Source organism: Oncorhynchus nerka, linkage group LG24, assembly GCF_034236695.1.
Source record: "Oncorhynchus nerka isolate Pitt River linkage group LG24, Oner_Uvic_2.0, whole genome shotgun sequence".
Classification (NCBI taxonomy): Eukaryota; Metazoa; Chordata; class Actinopteri; order Salmoniformes; family Salmonidae; genus Oncorhynchus; species Oncorhynchus nerka.
In genome coordinates, this window is record NC_088419.1 from 18,704,888 (window position 1) to 18,722,842 (window position 17,955).

A 17,955-nucleotide genomic window follows, 5' to 3' on the forward strand; every position below is an offset into this window, starting at 1 on the left:
GACGCAGTCTGTGTTTTTTGGTATGGCAGGCCCGAGTGTTGCTATCCCTTTGATATTATTAAGTCTTCTGCCCCTGGTCGGGGTTTGCATAGTAAGAGCTAGGAGGCCTATAACTTAGAGCTGCAAGATACCCTTTTCCCCCTGGACAAATCCCTTACACTAAATCAGCTTACAATGACTGTGTGGCTGTATGGCTACGCAGAAACCACACTGTGGGCTCTGGTCAAAGTAGTGCACTATAAAGGGAATAGGCAGCCATTTGGGACACACTCTGTGTTTCGTTTCAACGTAGAAGTCAGAAATGAATCCTGCTCAGACCACCTAGACCACAGGAAGATCCCTGGAGCCGCTCCTTTTTTGGTTCCTTCTCGTTTCTAGAAAGTCGTTTCCACAGTAACATCACTTGAGGGTGTCGTCAAAACACCATGCTGTTACTAGGGGGAACATAACTACTACTATAGCTACTCTCTGATGGATTGTACCGCAATCCATCCTGACTCTCACAGTGCTGTGGAATTTCTAAGGCAAATATCATTTCCTACATCTCAAAGTCAAAGAGAATTTTAGTCACAACAGTATTTTGGGGCTATGTCATCCTGGAATGTAACAATGGTGCTAGGCTACAACAGCTGATAGGGCCTGATGCATCTTTGCATTCAGTTGTGAAGTGGTGAACCACAGATCTGTAGCCTGTAGCTTAGGCTCAGTATCTATGGAAGAGGGAGTAATGTTACATGATCAGCTGTAGACCAGGGCTCATATTAATGCCTAGAGAACCTGATTACTTATTTGTTTATTAACAACTTGTGTCATCAGAGCTTTCTGTAGAGTAGTAGCTCCATTTAAATACTATGAAAGTATAGTTAGGCAAGGGGGTGTGGTATATGGCCAATATCCACGGCTAAGGGCTTTATCTAGGCATAAGAACAGCCCTTAGCCGTGGATATTGGCCATATACCACAAACCCTAGAGTGCCTTAGTGTTATTATAAACTGGTTACCAACGTAATTAGATCAGTAAAAATCAATGTTGTGTCATACCCGTGGTTTACGGCCGGATATACCGGTTGTCAGCCAATCAGCATTCAGGGCTCACACCACCCAGTTTATAATGTTAAGTAACCAAGCCGAGCTGTACTAGACTGGCCTGGTTACGTTTCCAACAGTTTCTGAAACTGTGCTGGAAAGGACAATGTGGATAGAAAATACCCAAGCCACTACAGTATTATCCGAGTCTAACCTTTAGCGTGAAACTGGCAAGAGAAAACACCAATGGAAATATCTATAGAGCTCGCTCAGTGAAGTCGCCAAACAAACACACCTGTTACCTCTAGAGGAGTATTAAGAGGAATTGAAGTTTGATCAGACGACTCACTGTTGTGGTCACGTTCCCTTCATGAATACTGTCGGAGATGTTCTGGGATCATTTACAGCACAATACAGTACATTTGGTCTCTTGTTTTGGCTAAATAGGAAAAAACAGGAGTTCTACAGTACAACCTCTTGAGTTGTGCCGAAATGGCACCCTATTCTCTTTATAGTGTTGACTGACGACTCATCCTGAATTTCATTCTGCTGCTCTATCAATTGATACATTCATTCTGAAACTGCCATCATAGAAGTAGTTTGTGTAACTTCAAAATGATTTGCGTTGCAAATGTATTTAATTTTTTAAAATCAGCAATTGGATCGCCTCTAACCAATCAGAGTATCAAAATTGATAATGTTGTTGGTTTCTGGGACCAATCAGAATGGTCAGAATGTGTTCGCATTCTAGAAATCGTCAGGGAAGGAGGCAAATCCAGACTCATGGTGGAGAAGAAACAACAGTTGGCCGGAGCGATGTGGATGGGTAGCCAGGCAATTTATAGTGCACTACTTTTGACCAAGTTTGGGCAAAGCAGCATTACAGCATTTAACGTAAGGTTGTGGCATTAGATAAATATATGAATGTGCCACATTACATAAATGAGCATGGATTCAAACTTGGTTGGTTATGAATGTGCCACATTACATAAATGAGCATGGATTCAAACTTGGTTGGTTATGAATGTGCCACATTACATAAATGAGCATGGATTCAAACTTGGTTGGTTATGAATGTGCCACATTACATAAATGAGCATGGATTCAAACTTGGTTGGTTATGAATGTGCCACATTACATAAATGAGCATGGATTCAAACTTGGTTGGTTATGAATGTGCCACATTACATAAATGAGCATGGATTCAAACTTGGTTGGTTATGAATGTGCCACATTACATAAATGAGCATGGATTCAAACTTGGTTGGTTATGAATGTGCCACATTACATAAATGAGCATGGATTCAAACTTGGTTGGTTATGAATGTGCCACATTACATAAATGAGCATGGATTCAAACTTGGTTGGTTATGAATGTGCCACATTACATAAATGAGCATGGATTCAAACTTGATTGGTTATGAATGTGCCACATTACATAAATGAGCATGGATTCAAACTTGGTTGGTTATGAATGTGCCACATTACATAAATGAGCATGGATTCAAACTTGGTTGGTTATGAATGTGCCACATTACATAAATGAGCATGGATTCAAACTTGGTTGGTTATGAATGTGAACAGATTAGTGGGAAATTATCAGAGACTTTTCCATTGATATTTTTCAGATGCAAATCTTGTATACAGTCGATTGTAAGAGTGGGTGCTGCAGATGTAATATTTGCATGGGATGGGCTTCACATGTAAAGTAAAGCTGCTTGTGGTCGGGGTAGGCTATGTAATCTGAGTGTTCTTCGACGTCTTCTAATGACAAGTGAGACTATAACATTTACATATACAGGTCACCTGAATGGGCCTATGTGAAAACCATTGCAAGGAATAGACGATGGTAATAACTGAAAGCATGCTTAATGATAAATTCAGATTGATTTGGCACTGGCAGCAAAACACATAGGCCTATTCTACAACTGTTTTTAGGCTACTTGAAAATGTGTCATTTATTTTGTGCGTAAAATAAAACGGGTTACATTATAGCCCGATCAGTAAGAGGCCAATGTCAACTGTAAATCCAAATCTAGGGTTATTGTAGTCTAGACAAGCCAAATATCCTGAACACAGACATCTGCGGCACATTTGTTCAAATAAGAGACTATTTAAAAGTATGGCTGATGATTAATTGTCGACTAAACGTGACATTTTTGTGACATTTAAAGGGGGCCTTTAAATTAATTCAATCATTGCGATATGTGCGTTTATGCCAATGTGGCATCAACGTGTTGAACGATTGTATCAAACCAATCCAAATTCATGATTTCCTATGAGGGAAAAATGGCAATACCAATACCGTTGTTTGATAGTGAGGAATCAAAGACAATTGGCTACACAATGTTTTTGCTGCGATTTTGGACATGCGACGAATGATAGAAATACTAAAAAAAGCGTAAGTAGAAGTAACAAGAAATAACCTATTTACCTGGTCGAGAGGAAGATTGATGATTTCGCTTATGGGTTGCAGCAAACTGGATCCAGTGCACGCCGGGGACACGGTTTCAGTAGCCATGATTCAGAACGTTGAGAGTCCTCTGCTCTTCTTCCCCTCTGACAGTGAATCCTAGATTCGCCCCGACTCTGATCCTACATCCACCGCTGTAGCTGCTGCGGTTTGCTGCTGGCCACTACTGGCTGTCGGTTGCGCTACAGCACCGTCTAGGCGCAAATACTTCCCAAATCAACCATAATTTGGGCGGGGAAGGATTCGACTCATTCCCGCTCTACGCAATGGTTTGCGAAAATATCAGCACCATAATCCAATGTAAAGGCTAGACAAAATAGGTCCAAGTGCCACTGAATTAAAATAAGAAAGGCCTAAATTGTTCTTTTATTCTGTTTCCAGTTGAAATAGGCTTTTTACACATGTTATTTTCATTTTTCCTGTAGTCTAAAATATATGTATTTTTCTTTATAAATAGCGGACTAGAAATATTATATTAAACTCAGGTGCGCCGTGCTCGTTGCGCAGATGCTCGGCTACATACCTCGCGCACAGTTTACTGAACGCAAAATAAGATGCTGCGCTGCCGTCTTCTCTTCTCGTCCCCTAAGGGAAACACTTATTATTCACCCCAATCCTGCAGGTGGCGGAACAGAAATATCGGAAACGACACTATTTCATAAAATCATACAAGGAAGACGTAATCCCGCCTTCCTTTGCTTTTTTAACATTTTCATTGGCTGACGTTCATCCACCCCCCTATCCACATTGATGGAACAGTAGGGGAGAGGGTGGTAAGTTTTAAGTTCCTCGGCGTACACATCACAGACAAACTGAATTGGTCCACCCACACAGACAGCATCGTGAAGAAGGCGCAGCAGCGCCTCTTCAACCTCAGGAGGCTGAAGAAATTCGGCTTGTCACCAAAAGCACTCACAAACTTCTACAGATGCACAATCGAGAGCATCCTGTCGGGCTGTATCACCGCCTGGTACGGCAACTGCTCCGCCCACAACCGTAAGGCTCTCCAGAGGGTAGTGAGGTCTGCACAACGCATCACCGGGGGCAAACTACTTGCCCTCCAGGACACCTACACCACCCGATGTCACAGGAAGGCCATAAAGATCATCAAGGACAACAACCACCCGAGCCACTGCCTGTTCACCCCGCTATCATCCAGAAGGCGAGGTCAGTACAGGTGCATCAAAGCTGGGACCGAGAAACTGAAAAACAGCTTCTATCTCAAGGCCATCAGACTGTTAAACAGCCACCACTAACATTGAGTGGCTGCTGCCAACACACTGACACTGACTCAACTCCAGCCACTTTAATAATGGGAAATGATGTAAAATATATCACTAGCCACTTTAAACAATGCTACCTAATATAATGTTTACATACCCTACATTATTCATCTCATATGTATATACTGTACTCTATCATCTACTGCATCTTTATGTAATACATGTATCACTAGCCACTTTAACTATGCCACTTTGTTTACATACTCATCTCATATGTATATACTGTACTCGATACCATCTACTGTATCTTGCCTATGCCACTCTGTACCATCACTCATTCATATATCTTTATGTACATATTCTTTATCCCTTTACACTTGTGTCTATAAGGTAGTAGTTTTGGAATTGTTAGCTAGATTACTTGTTGGTTATTACTGCATTGTCGGAACTAGAAGCGCAAGCATTTCACTACACTCGCATTAACATCTGCTAACCATGTGTATGTGACAAATACAATTTGATTTGATTTGATCCGGCTTTGAAAATAATATTTTCCTGTCCAAGAAACGTGAATTTGAGATAAACAAACAAACGTGATATTTAATTTAGCTACAAAACGTTTGAATGTAGCTGGTGGTCGTCAAATACATTTGGCTATGGTGAAATGCGTGTTTCTGGGATATCCTAATCGAAGCGACAATAATAAAGGAGCGTTTCCGAATCGACCTAAGAGGTTTTGACATTTTCCTAAGGACCAGACTCGAATAGAAGTGTGCCTTGCTGCCCTGCGAAATACGGAAAAGTAGGATTCAACGGAGGAGCACATCATATGTGAAAAACACTTTCTGACAGACCACATACCGCCACTTGGAATAAGCGATGATGCCATTCCTATCATGCCACCATATCTCGACGGACCACTAAATCTGATCAGCCCGTGGGCGAGGAGGAATTCGTGGATGAAGATGTTGCAACGGCTAAGCACGGGAGGATACGCTCATGATTACTTTGATTGATAGCTTTCTTATCGCAATGATTGTAGTCGTAGGCCTTTTTAATAAATCGCATAAGTTGCATGGACTCATTGTGTTCAGTAGTAGTGGTTAACATGATTTTGGAATGACTACCCCAACTCTGTACCCCACACATACAGACAATTGTAAGGTCCCTCAACCGAGTAGTGAATTTCAAACACAGATTAAACCACAAAGACCAGGGAGGTTTTTCAATGCCTCACAAAAAAGGGCACTGATTGGTAGATGTGTAAAAACAAAAAATAGCCGACGCTGAATATCTCTTTGATCATGATAGTTATTAATTAGGCTATGGATGGTGTATAAATACACCCAGTCACTACAAAGATACAGGCGTCCTTCCAAACCCAGTTACCGGAGAAGGAGGAAACGGCTCAGGGATTTCACTATGAGGCCAATGGTGATTGTTAGAAACAGTTAGAGTTTATTGGTTGTGATATGAGAGAACTGAGAATGGATCAACAACATTGTAGTTACTCCACAATACTAATCTAAATGACAGAGTGTAAAGAAGGACGCCTGTACATGATAACAAAAAGATTCAAAAACATACAACCTGTTTGCAACAAGGCACTTAAGTGGTTGTTGTTGTTTTTTTATCCCTATTCAGTCTAGGTCCTGTGAACTGGTTGAAAGCACCAAGACAAAGACAAGACAAGGATGTGTGATCATCATGACTGAAAATCTATTATTATTCCAAATCGACCTGGCGTTGAATGACCCTTTGACACTTCCTTGCCTTGTACAATTCCTACATCCAGGGCCGCCTCCAGGCATAAGTGACATAAGTGGTTGTTTAGGGCCCCAGGCCGCTAAGCAACCGCTTTCAAACTGGACAAAATTTCTTGCCACCACATGGAGAATGGGTAGAATTGTAGGAGATTAGCTGTAAAACTGTAAAAAAAAAAAAAAATGCTGTGCCCTGTGGCAAAATGAGTAGAATTGCATGAAATGTGTCATAAAATTGCAAAAATGTCTCTTCTCCCCATGGAAAAATGTTCAGAATTGCAGGAAATTCACTTTAAAATGTATTGTTTTTCTCTCCGCCATCAAGAGACAGGGCCACTAAAATGTTTTGTAGTGGGGGTGGGGACAACAAAATCTCGCTTAGGGCCCCCAAAAGGCTGCCTGCATTGCTAATGGCATCCTATGCCCTATTTAGGGCCCATAGGGCTCTGGTCAAAAGTAGTGAACTACACTGAGTGTACAAAACACTTGGTAGTACAAGAGTAGTTTATTTTCATATCCAGATATTATAACTGCCACTAAATCCATTTACTTTTATAATCAAGATACAGTGAATGGCTATTAGCTAACTAAAGTACTAGAATATACACAGTGTTCAAAACATGCTCTTTCCATGACATAGACTGACCAGGTGAATCTAGGTGAAAGCTATAATCACTTATTGATGTCTCTTGTTAAATCCACTTCAATCAGTGTAGATGAAGGGGAGGAGACAGGTTAGAGAAGGATTTTTAAGCCTTCAGACAATTGAGACATGGATTGTGTATGTGTGTCATTCAGAGGGTCAATGGCAAAACAAAAGATTGAAGTGCCTTTGAACGGGGTACAGTTTCCCGTCTGTATCAAAATGGTCCACCACTCAAAGGACATCCAGCCAGCTTGACACAACTGTGGGAAGCATTGGAGTCAACATGGGCCACCATCCCTTGGAATGCTTTCTACACACAGGCTGTCATTGTGAATAAGAATTTGTTCTTTACTGACCTGCCTAGTTAAATACATGAAAATATATAATAATAATGTCTAAATATCTTGCATTACCCATCTCATATGTATATACAGTATCCTATATTATTCTACTGTATCTTGTTCTATGCCGCTCTGACATTGCTCGTCCATATATTTTTATATTCTTAATTCCATTCCTTTACTAGATTTGTGTGTTTTTGGTATATGTTGTGTGATTGTTAGATATTACTGCACTGTCGGAGCTATAAGCACAAGTATTTCACTACACCTGCAATAACATCTGCTAAACACGTATATGTGGCCGATTTGTTCTGAGGGCAAAAGGAGTGCAACTCAATATCAGGAAGGTGTTCCTGATGTTTTGTAAACTCAGTGTATGTAGGGAATAGGGTCTCATTTGGGATGCAGATAATGTTGAATCAATGTTGTTTTGGCTTTGATAAAATATTGACCTTTTCCCTACTGTAGCCAGTGCCACTGAACCCAATCCAGTGCTACCGGACACACCATTTGTCCTCCAGGATCTGTCCCTGGCTCTGTTCCTAAGGCTATTGCGTGGCATCCATCATGGTTTCATAGACCTTAACCTCGCGGCAAAGAACCTCATCACAAGCAAACCGAGGGTCTATGACCTCACCGACTGCCTGGAGGGGACCAACCTTATTCAGAAACAATCTGCCAACAAGATTAAGTGGTTGTGAGTACTGCGGTTTCAACACACAAGCTCTTTGCCAGTCTGTGCTCCCACCTTCTGTGCTTATTTGTCTGTTTTGATAGGATGTGTTCATGCAGGGTGGTATTCATTAGGCACCAAATGGAAGAAAACAGACTGAAATAGGGAGGGACTAGGACCTGAACTTGTCCAGTAAGAAAGACACATTTTCTTCTTCAGTTGCAAAACGTTTAGAAACGTCTTCCACTGCGTGCCCTAATTAATATGTGACTCCTGTCGTTGAGCTATTGTTGTCTATTAATGTTCTGTGTTATGTCATGTTTTGTGTGGACCTTAGGAAGAGTAGCTACTGCTTTCACAACAGCTAATGGGAACCTAATAAAATACCAAGACCAGATCACCCTGCATGGTAGCAAGGGGTTTGTCTGTATTCTATAACTGAGTGTGGTATCATCCTCTCCCTCCCCAGAGGTCCGTGTCCAGTCACCAGTTTTGTGGGGCCGAAGCAGAGGTTTTAGCGGGAGCTGCAGAACCTGAAGACGGTGGAGGAAAGTCTGGATGAGCTCATCAAGACCTGTGCACAGCAGCTCTTTGACATGATGGACAGCCTAGACAACAGAGAATATCCTTTTAGAACATAAACACTGTAAAAAACTGTTGGTCACTAAATCCGTCTAGAAGGACCATGTAAAAGTGGTCGGCTGGTAGGCCCTCGCCCGTCTGAGCGGTCGGCTGTGAATGCCCTCGCCCGTCTGAGCGGTCGGCTGTGAATGACCTCGCACGTCGGAGCGTCGGATGTGAATGACCTCGCACGTCGGAGCGTCGGCTGTGAATGCCCTCGCCCGTCGGAGCGGTCGGCTGTGAATGCACTCGCACGTCGGAGCGTCGGCTGTGAATGCCGTCGGAGCGGTCGGCTGTGAATGCCCTCGCCCGTCGGAGCGGTCGGCTGTGAATGCCCTCGCCCGTCGGAGCGGTCGGCTGTGAATGCCCTCGCCCGTCGGAGCGGTCGGCTGTGAATGCCCTCGCCCGTCGGAGCGGTCGGCTGTGAATGCCCTCGCCCGTCGGAACGGTCGGCTGTGAATGCCCTCGCCCGTCGGAGCGGTCGGCTGTGAATGCCCTCGCCCGTCGGAACGGTCGGCTGTGAATGCCCTCGCCCGTCGGAGCGGTCGGCTGTGAATGCCCTCGCCCGTCGGAGCGGTCGGCTGTGAATGCCCTCGCCCGTCGGAGCGGTCGGCTGTGAATGCCCTCGCCCGTCGGAGCGGTCGGCTGTGAATGCCCTCGCCCGTCGGAGCGGTCGGCTGTGAATGCCCTCGCCCGTCGGAGCGGTCGGCTGTGAATGCCCTCGCCCGCTGGAGTAGTGTTTCTCAGGGGAGTAGCTGGGCCGACTCGGGGAGTACCAGTAGTGATTGTGCTCCCGTGAAGGTGATGATGGCTTTAGCCGGAGGTGCCTAGAGTTGTGGGGGTCAGGAATGTAGCGGCTGTACCGGTGCTCCCTCGGCAGTGACTGAGGCCGGGTGGGCCTAGAGTACTCCCTCCTGATCTCTTGCTGCTTGTGACATAGGTACTCGTATTCCCTCATCAGCTCCCAACTGGTGAGTGTGTGTGGTCACACTCTGACCACTGAGGAGGCCTGGAGCAGGGCTGGTAGTCTCTTAGATGAGAGTGGTGTGTAGGGCCTTGCAACTCATCTTCCTCCGTTGCATGACGGCTTTGTGTGTCAGAGTGGGCTGAGGTGGGTGGTGACAGCAGCCCCATACGTCGTAGGGATGCAGGATAACTCGTCTGCATCCTGGGGCGTGGAAACGACTCCTTCTGGGTACTTCAACATCTCAACTATAGCAGGTCAGAATCTGGTGATACGAAGGACATTGTGAAAACTATAAGTTGCTAAGTCGGGTTAGAAGGACCATGTAAAAACGGTTGACTGGTATGCCTTCCCCCATCTGAGCAGTCGGCTATGAATGCCCTCACCCGTCTGAGCAGTCGGCTATGAATGCCCTCACCCGTCTGAGCAGTCGGCTATGAATAACCTCCCCCATCTGAGCAGTCGGCTGTGAATGCCCTCACCCGCTACACAGTGCATTCTTGGGAAGGGTACCAAAACATGTCTGCAGCATTGAAGGTCCCCAAGAATACATTGGCCTCCATCATTCTTAAATGGAGGGTGTTTGAAACCACCGAGACTCTTCCTAGAGCTGGCCGCCCATCCAAACTAAGCAATCTGGGGAGAAGGGTCTTGATCAAGGAGGTGACCAAGAACCCGATGGTCACTCTGTGGAGATGGGAGAACCTTCCAGAAGGACAGCTATCTCTGCAGCACTCCAACAATCAGGCATTTGTGGTAGAGTGGCCAGACGGAAGCCACTCCTCAGTAAAAGGCACACAACAGCCCGCTTGAAGTTTGCCAAAAGACACCTAAAGGACTCTCATAACATGAGAAACAAAATTCCCTGGTCTGATGAAACCAAGATTGAACTATTTGGCCTGAATGCCAAGCGTCACGTCTGGAGGAAAGCTGGGTCCATCCCTACAGTGACGCATGGTGGTGGCAGTATCATGCTGTGGCAATTTTTTTTCAATGGCAGGGACTGGGAGACTAGTCAGGATGAGGGAAAGATGAATGGAGCAAAGTACAGAGAGATCCTTGATGAAACCTGCTCCGGAGCGCTCAGGACCTCAGATTGGGGTGAAGGTTCACCTTCTAACAGGACAACGACCCTAAGCACACAGCTAAGACGATGCAGGAGTGGCTTCGGGACAAGTCTTTGAATATCCTTGAGTGGCCCAGCCAGAGCCCGGACTTGAACCTGATTGAAAATCTCTGCAGAGACCTGAAAATAGCTGTGCAGCTATGCTCCCCATCCAACCTGACAGAGCTTGAGAGGATCTACAGAGAAGAATGGGAGAAACTCCCCAAATACAGATGTGCCAAGCTTGTAGCGTTATACAAAAGAAGACTTGAAGCTGTAATCGCTGCCAAAGATGCTTCAACTGAGTAAAGGGTCTGAATACTAGCACCAGAGGAGAGGAGCAGGACAGCCTTTTTTCAAACACTAGCACCACCTTTTACATGGTACAAACACTGGTATTTTAAGAAGCTAACAACACTGAGAATAGTAGATAAGGAGACACAACCCAAAATTAGCAAAATGCAGACTGATAATAAAATACTGTCAAAAAAATAAGAAAGTCACTCTTAGATTTACGCTGTGAATTAACCAACATTTTGGGACACAATGTTAGGATTATGCCCGTTACGATTGCACTGTGGAAACAGTCACCAGTCCTAAAGTACAAACAATTTGTGTCCTGCTGTTGTATCCTCTTTAATTGCCTCTGCACATTTGCATTCGTGACCCACCGAGACATCAGTGGTGTATCAAGGTGTTCCAGGAGCAGACGGTCGTTGCCATTAAGACCCCGGAGAAGACCAAGCTGGAGCTGCCCACACCCAAGGAGGTACAGTAAGGAGGGCCAAACATAAACCTGTTTTACAGACCTGGGTTGTGTTCATTAGGGAACACAGTAGCAAAATGTGGTGCAATGAAAACTGGCGTTTCTTATTGTACAAGCTAATATAGTATGTTTCCGTTTCCACGGTTTTCTTCCGTTTCGTGCCTAATGAACACAACACCACTCTGTGGCTGTATATGCATACTTATTAATTCATGACGCACTGACACAAACTTAACAGTTGCAGAATCTGTACAATTCTAAACCACTGAGTCTGATGTTGATTGGCTGAATTGATCACTTTATTGAATTGTTTCCATTTTAGAACGGCATCTAGATCCACCTGAAGGGAGGCAGGGGACCAATCAAAGTGTTGACCTGTGAGCTGGGCGGGCCTCAGTGTGACACACAGGGAAGTAGAAAGACCAGACTTTCTAGTTTTGGAGGAGAGATCATGTTCTGCACACAGATAACAGCTGTGCTTTTCAATCAGTCAAATTCATCAATTGTTAAGCTTTATTGGGTGCCCTAGATATTAATTTACCTATATGTAAAGTACATTACTTCCTTCCTTTAGATATCCTACTCTGTAAGAAAGGGATATTATGCCATGATTGGATTGGAACATTGAATGTGCTCCCCAAAATGTTCACCAGAGGGAGCTGTTAACTATAAAATAGGTTTGTGAGATGCTGTATCAAATGAGGTCAGTTACTTCACAAAAGAAAGGTATAAACATTGATGTTTTGGTGTAGTCCAAATCAACTGTTAATTTCTCTCCTGTAGGGACCTCTGCATCACAGAATGCTGTACAGAGTGGATAGTCTGGCGTCACACTGTCCTCATTGGACGTTTTTGTCTCACTGTTCGGACTGACAGATTCCACATTCTGCCATTGTAATTTTAGGAAGAGACCGTTTTTGTCCATTTTTGTAATAATTTATTTCTCTGTGTAAAATCCCAAGGATTATAGCAAAGTTAAGGAATGGATTGTAAAAAGAACACGTAGGTTATTAAATTGCACGCTTTATTTTTATACATATTTAGTTTTGAGTTAACAGGGGAAAGGGCCTCAGATCCACAAAGTCCCTTCCACCAGGTGGCTGATGAGATATGTTGGCACGACTACCGTATTGCATCTCCATCCCAAAGCCCTTGCTTGGAAGTGTACTTCGCCAGATTGCCAAGGTGGCAAGACACGGTAGTGATGACACCATAGGCCTTGTTCATCTCTGCACCAGACAGTATGCTCTTGCCAGCATACTTGGGGTCCAACATGTACGCTGCAGCGTGTATGGGCTTCAGGCAGAAGTCTTCATGATTGCAATACAGTCTGCTTTCTCTGTGATTTGCTTGACCTTCACTTGAACTCTGCATCCAGAAAATGAGTAGATGTTTGGTTGGAGGGGTGTATGCTGGGCGAAGAACATTCAGAAATCTTGTCCAATAGACATTGCCTGTGAGCATCAGAGGTGAACCAGTTGCATTCACAGCTCGAGCAAGAATTTCATCAGCATTTCTCTGACTACGTTCCTCCAATGAATCAACAAAAACTTGTGATTCCAGGAGGACCATGAGCTGTTGCTATCGATAAGGTGTCTGATTCATCATTTTCACCTTGAATGGAAGTAGAGGAACTTTTCTCAGAGGTTGCTTGTTGTGAGCGCTGAGGGAACTTTATGCACTTGGCCAGATGATTCTGCATCTTTGTTGCATTCTTCACATATGATTTGGCACAGTATTTGCAAATGTACACAGCCTATCCTTCTACATTATCTGCAGTGAAATCTCTCCACACATCAGATAGTGCCTGTGACATTTTCCTGTAAAGATTAGGGGAAAAAATGTTTTAAAAAATAAACAAATACAATTCCATATACAGATAAATAGTTAAGCAGTTTGATTAAACAACTCATGTATCCCACAAAAAAAGGTTCACTGTTATAAGCAAACCTTTTATGAATTTAATTTAAATTCCAGGGCTTAACTTCCCATGGAAACTTCTGGACATTTCCCCGAATGTTTGCAACCCTAATTGTGCAGCCCCCTCAGTACCCCCAGTTCCCGCAGAACTGTGGATTTGATCATTGTCTAAAGCAGGATCATCATGTAAACTAGTGGATTGGAACATAATGTGTATATGTTCTTTGTTTTTGTTTAAAAAAATAATAATCTGACCATGTTTTACATTTTCTTTCGAAAGTTTTACTTTTGTTTGTCTTTCCAATTATTAAAACAGTCTGTTACTAAAGAAGAGAACACTTAAAATGTATCCTCATATGAATAAACGTGTGTGTGTGTGTATACTTTTTATATATAGTACCAGTCAAAAGTTTGGACACCTACTCATTCAATGGTTTTTATTTATTTTTACTATTTTCTACATTGTAGAATAATAGTGAAGACGTCAAAACTATAACACACAAAAAAAGTGTCAAATCAAATATATTTTAGATTCTTCAAAGGAGTCACCCTTTGCCTTGATGACATCTTTGCACACTCTTGGCATTCTCTCAACCACATTCATGATGAATATTTTTCCTACAGTCTTGAAGGAGTTCCCACATATGCTGAGCACTTGTTGGCTGCTTTTTGGTCCAACTCATCCAAAACCATCTCAATTGGGTTGTGGTCAGGTGATTGTAGAGGCCAGGTTGTCTGATGCAGCGCCACCACTCTCCTTCTTGGTCAAATAGCTCTTACACAATCTTTGCAGCAATTCAACCGTAAAGGCCTGATTCACGCAGTCCTCTCTGAACAGTTGATGTTGAGATGTGTCTGTTACTTGAACTCTGAAGCATTTATTTGTGTTGCAATATGAGGTGCAATAAACTCTAATGAGCTTATCCTCTGCAGCAAAGGTAACTCTGGGTCTTACTTTCCTGTGGTGGTCCTCATGAGAGCCAGTTTCATCATAGCGCTTGATGGTTTTTGCAACTGCACTTGAAGAAACTTTCAATATGTAATTTTCCGCATTGACTGACCTTCATGTCTTAGAGTAATGATGGACTGTCGTTCCTCTGCTTATTTGAGCTGTTCTTGCCATAATATGGACTTGGTCTTTTACCAAATAAGGCTATCTTCTCTATACCTCCCCTACCTTGTCACAACACAACAGATGGGTTCAAACGTATTAAGAAGGAAAGAAATTACACAAATTAACTTTTAACAAGGCACACCTGTTAATTGAAATGCATTCCAGGTGACTACCTCTTGAAACTGGTTGAGAGAATGCAAAGCCTGTGCAATGCTGTCATCAAGGCAAAGGGTGGCTACTTTGAACAATCTCAAATATAAAATATATTTTGATTTGTTTAACACTTTTTTTGGTGACTACATGATTCCATATGTGCTACTTCATAGTTTTGATGTATTCTACAATGTACAAAAACCCTGGAATGAGTTGGTGTGTCCTAACTTTTGACTGATACTGTATATCTTAACCCCTTTTTTATATATATATATCCATCTGCAACATCTTGACCATATACCTATTTACGAGGTACACCAAGTTATTTATAACTATTCATTCATAAATAGAGTTCCTATGGCGCACACCTGTTGCCGGAGCCACCTTATCTTCAACTTTTGTCGTAGCTGTCATTGCTAGTGAGTGTTGAACGCCTACTGAGCAAAGGTAAATCCATCTCTGCTCCTTTTCGCCCAAACATGCCCATTCACGCGTTCGTCCCGCCCCTTTCTATGTTCAGGTTGACGCTCCACTTTATGCGCTCAGTCACAGGTTGTTGTGTAAACTGGAGCTGGTGGGATAGATCCGGATAGATCACATTGTTTTTAATATTTTTTTTGCGTGGGCAAACTGTAGTATTGGAGTATTTTTTTCTTCGCGGTGGATACAAGGATAACCCACAAATAAAGGGACATTTTACTACTGTCGTTTTTACTGTATGTGGATCGACGCAGATACCGGAATGGCAAATTTGGGAGTAGCCTAACAAATCGTATGGCACACTTTGATTTATAAATCTTACATTTCCGTTGGGTAAACTTACTGTTTAATCAACAACAAATTGAGGAACAACGTATTTTATAGATATTAACGCATTTAAAGTGAGCAAACATGCCGCTGCCGGAGTTGATCACGGTCACGGAATTTGTGGCTGAAACTAACGAGGACTACAAAGCGCCCACAACCTCGAATTTCACCACTAGAATGTCCCATTGTCGGAACGCCGTGGCAGCATTAGAAGAGGTGGGTGCAGGGCATGGCAGTGTGAAAACTTGATATAATTGACTCGAAATGTGAAACGGTGTTCTTAGATTAACGTGTGCGTCTTTACGCACAAGGTAGGCCTAACCGCATTTTTACAGTTATTTTGTCGAGTTCAGTTTCCCCGAAAGTGATCAGGCTAGACCTTCTAAACTCAAAATAGTAAAAAAAAAAAAAACTTTTCTTTTCGAAATCAAAGCAGGTTTTCTTATCCTAGTTGTGCTGAACCTCGCCCATGCCGTTCTCCACAAGTGTCCACCAACAAGTGCCCACACCATAGTGTATAGGTATTCCATTCTAAACCATTCAGCAATCCATAGACAAAAAATTGAGTTGAAAATTCCCTTTGAAATATGTAATTATTGTAGGCTACAAAGGTCTCTGACTCGTGAAATAAAATGCCTTTCACCGATGTGAGGAAGCTATCTTATCTTTTTGACTACAAGGCTGTTTCACTTTGAAAACTGTGTGGACACTTCCATGTGTTAAAGAGGCTTGAGCATATTTTAAAGATGTCATTATTGTAGGCTACAAACATCTCTGTGACTTATGCAAAAATGCCTTACCCCAATGTGAGGAAGAGATCTTATCTGTTTGCCAGAGAGGCAGTTTCGCTTGTGTCGACACATCCACACATTAAAGAGTCTTGAGCCCTATACAAACTTTGAGTAGTACCACACCTTTAATGCCCAATGGATCCCTCACACATCCATATCCATTGAATTGGCTTTCCTTACTAGGTCCCAGATGGCATCCATATGGCTGGACTATTTGGGACATAACCCTTGTGTTGTTGGCATAAGGCCTACTGTCCTGCACAGTAGACCACAATGGGTGTTTTCTACGGTATTCCTGGCATCTGTTGGCATTCAGATCTGCTCCTGATTGTTCTCTGGAGATGTGCTGTTGCCCTGGGCCAGGCTTGTAATAGGCTGGTAATAAGGAAGTGATCTCTATGCCCCAGGTCAGGCAGGTGATAGGCTGGTAATAAGGAAGTGGTCTCTCTATGCCACCGATACACTACTGGCCTTACGGCAGGCTGTATGAATCACTGGATTGGTGTCACAGTTTAGGGCCTATTCAACTTACGGCATACTGTGTTTGCACAATGGAGGACGACACACACACACACTGCCATATGAGAGGATCTGCTGCTGTGTGTACAGTGTTGCAGAATATACCACATGAGGAGAGGTGACTAGAATGAACTTGTGTTAGAGTTACATTTAGTGGAATCTCTCAAAACAAGGAAGTGTTGTATTTCATTGGCTTTCTCTGTTTCACAACTGAAAGTCAAACAGATTTTCCCCCACTGAACACAGTGTATATCAAGTTGGACAGAAACACAAATACAGGCACATATGCTTCACTCATGTTGACCAGGTCAAATTTTATTGGTCACATACACGTGTTTAGCAGATGTTATTGTGGATGTAGCGAAATGAGTTTCTAGCTCCGACAGTGCAGTAATATCTAACAATTTCACAACATATACCAAAAACACACAAATCTAAGTAGGAATGAATTAAGACCATGTACATATGGACGAGTGATGTCAGAGTGGAACGGACTAAGATACAGTAGAATAGTATATAAAACAGTATATACATATGGGATGAGTAATGCAAGATATGTAAACATTATTAAGTGAATGAGATACTGTAGAATAGTATATAAAACAGTATATACATATGAGATGAGTAATGAAAGATATGTAAACATTATTAAGTGAATGACATACAGTAGAGTGGGGCGGCAGGTAGCCTAGTGGTTAGAGCATTGGACTGGTAACCGAAAGGTTTCGAGATCAAATCCCCGAGCTGACAAGGTAAAAATCTGTCGTTCTGCCACTGAACAAGGCAGTTAACACACTGTTCCTAGGCCGTCATTGTAAATAAGAATTTGCTCTTAACTGACTTGCCTACTTAAATAAAGGTTAAAAATATATATATTAAAGAATAGTATAGAAAACAGTATATACATATGAGATGAGTATTGGCAGATATGTAAACATTAAGTGACCCCACTGAACACACAGTAGAATAGAATACAGTATATATGTATGAGATGAGTAATGCAAGATATGTAAACATTATTAAGTGACTAAGATACCATAGAATACAGTAT

General features: G+C 42.8%; 2 protein-coding genes and 1 pseudogene across 2 annotated transcripts in view; 2 read left to right on the forward strand and 1 right to left on the reverse strand.

Annotated features, from left to right (window-relative positions):
- LOC115107611 (lysophospholipid acyltransferase 2-like) overlaps positions 1-4,072 on the reverse strand; it is a 95,494-nt gene extending 91,422 nt beyond the window's left edge. The window contains exon 1 of the mRNA XM_029631058.2: positions 3,460-4,072. Within this exon, the coding sequence (XP_029486918.2) occupies positions 3,460-3,546 (87 nt within the window). The 5' untranslated portion in view covers positions 3,547-4,072. The remainder of the gene's footprint in view (positions 1-3,459) is intronic.
- A 3,842-nt stretch (positions 4,073-7,914) lies between these two features.
- LOC115107460 (transcription factor E2F6-like) lies at positions 7,915-13,867 on the forward strand (annotated as a pseudogene).
- Positions 13,868-15,311: 1,444 nt separating this feature from the next.
- LOC115107461 (arf-GAP with SH3 domain, ANK repeat and PH domain-containing protein 2-like) overlaps positions 15,312-17,955 on the forward strand; it is a 45,141-nt gene continuing 42,497 nt past the window's right edge. Inside the window, exon 1 of the mRNA XM_065008681.1 lies at positions 15,312-15,810. Coding sequence (XP_064864753.1) covers positions 15,679-15,810 — 132 coding nt within the window. The 5' untranslated portion in view covers positions 15,312-15,678. The remainder of the gene's footprint in view (positions 15,811-17,955) is intronic.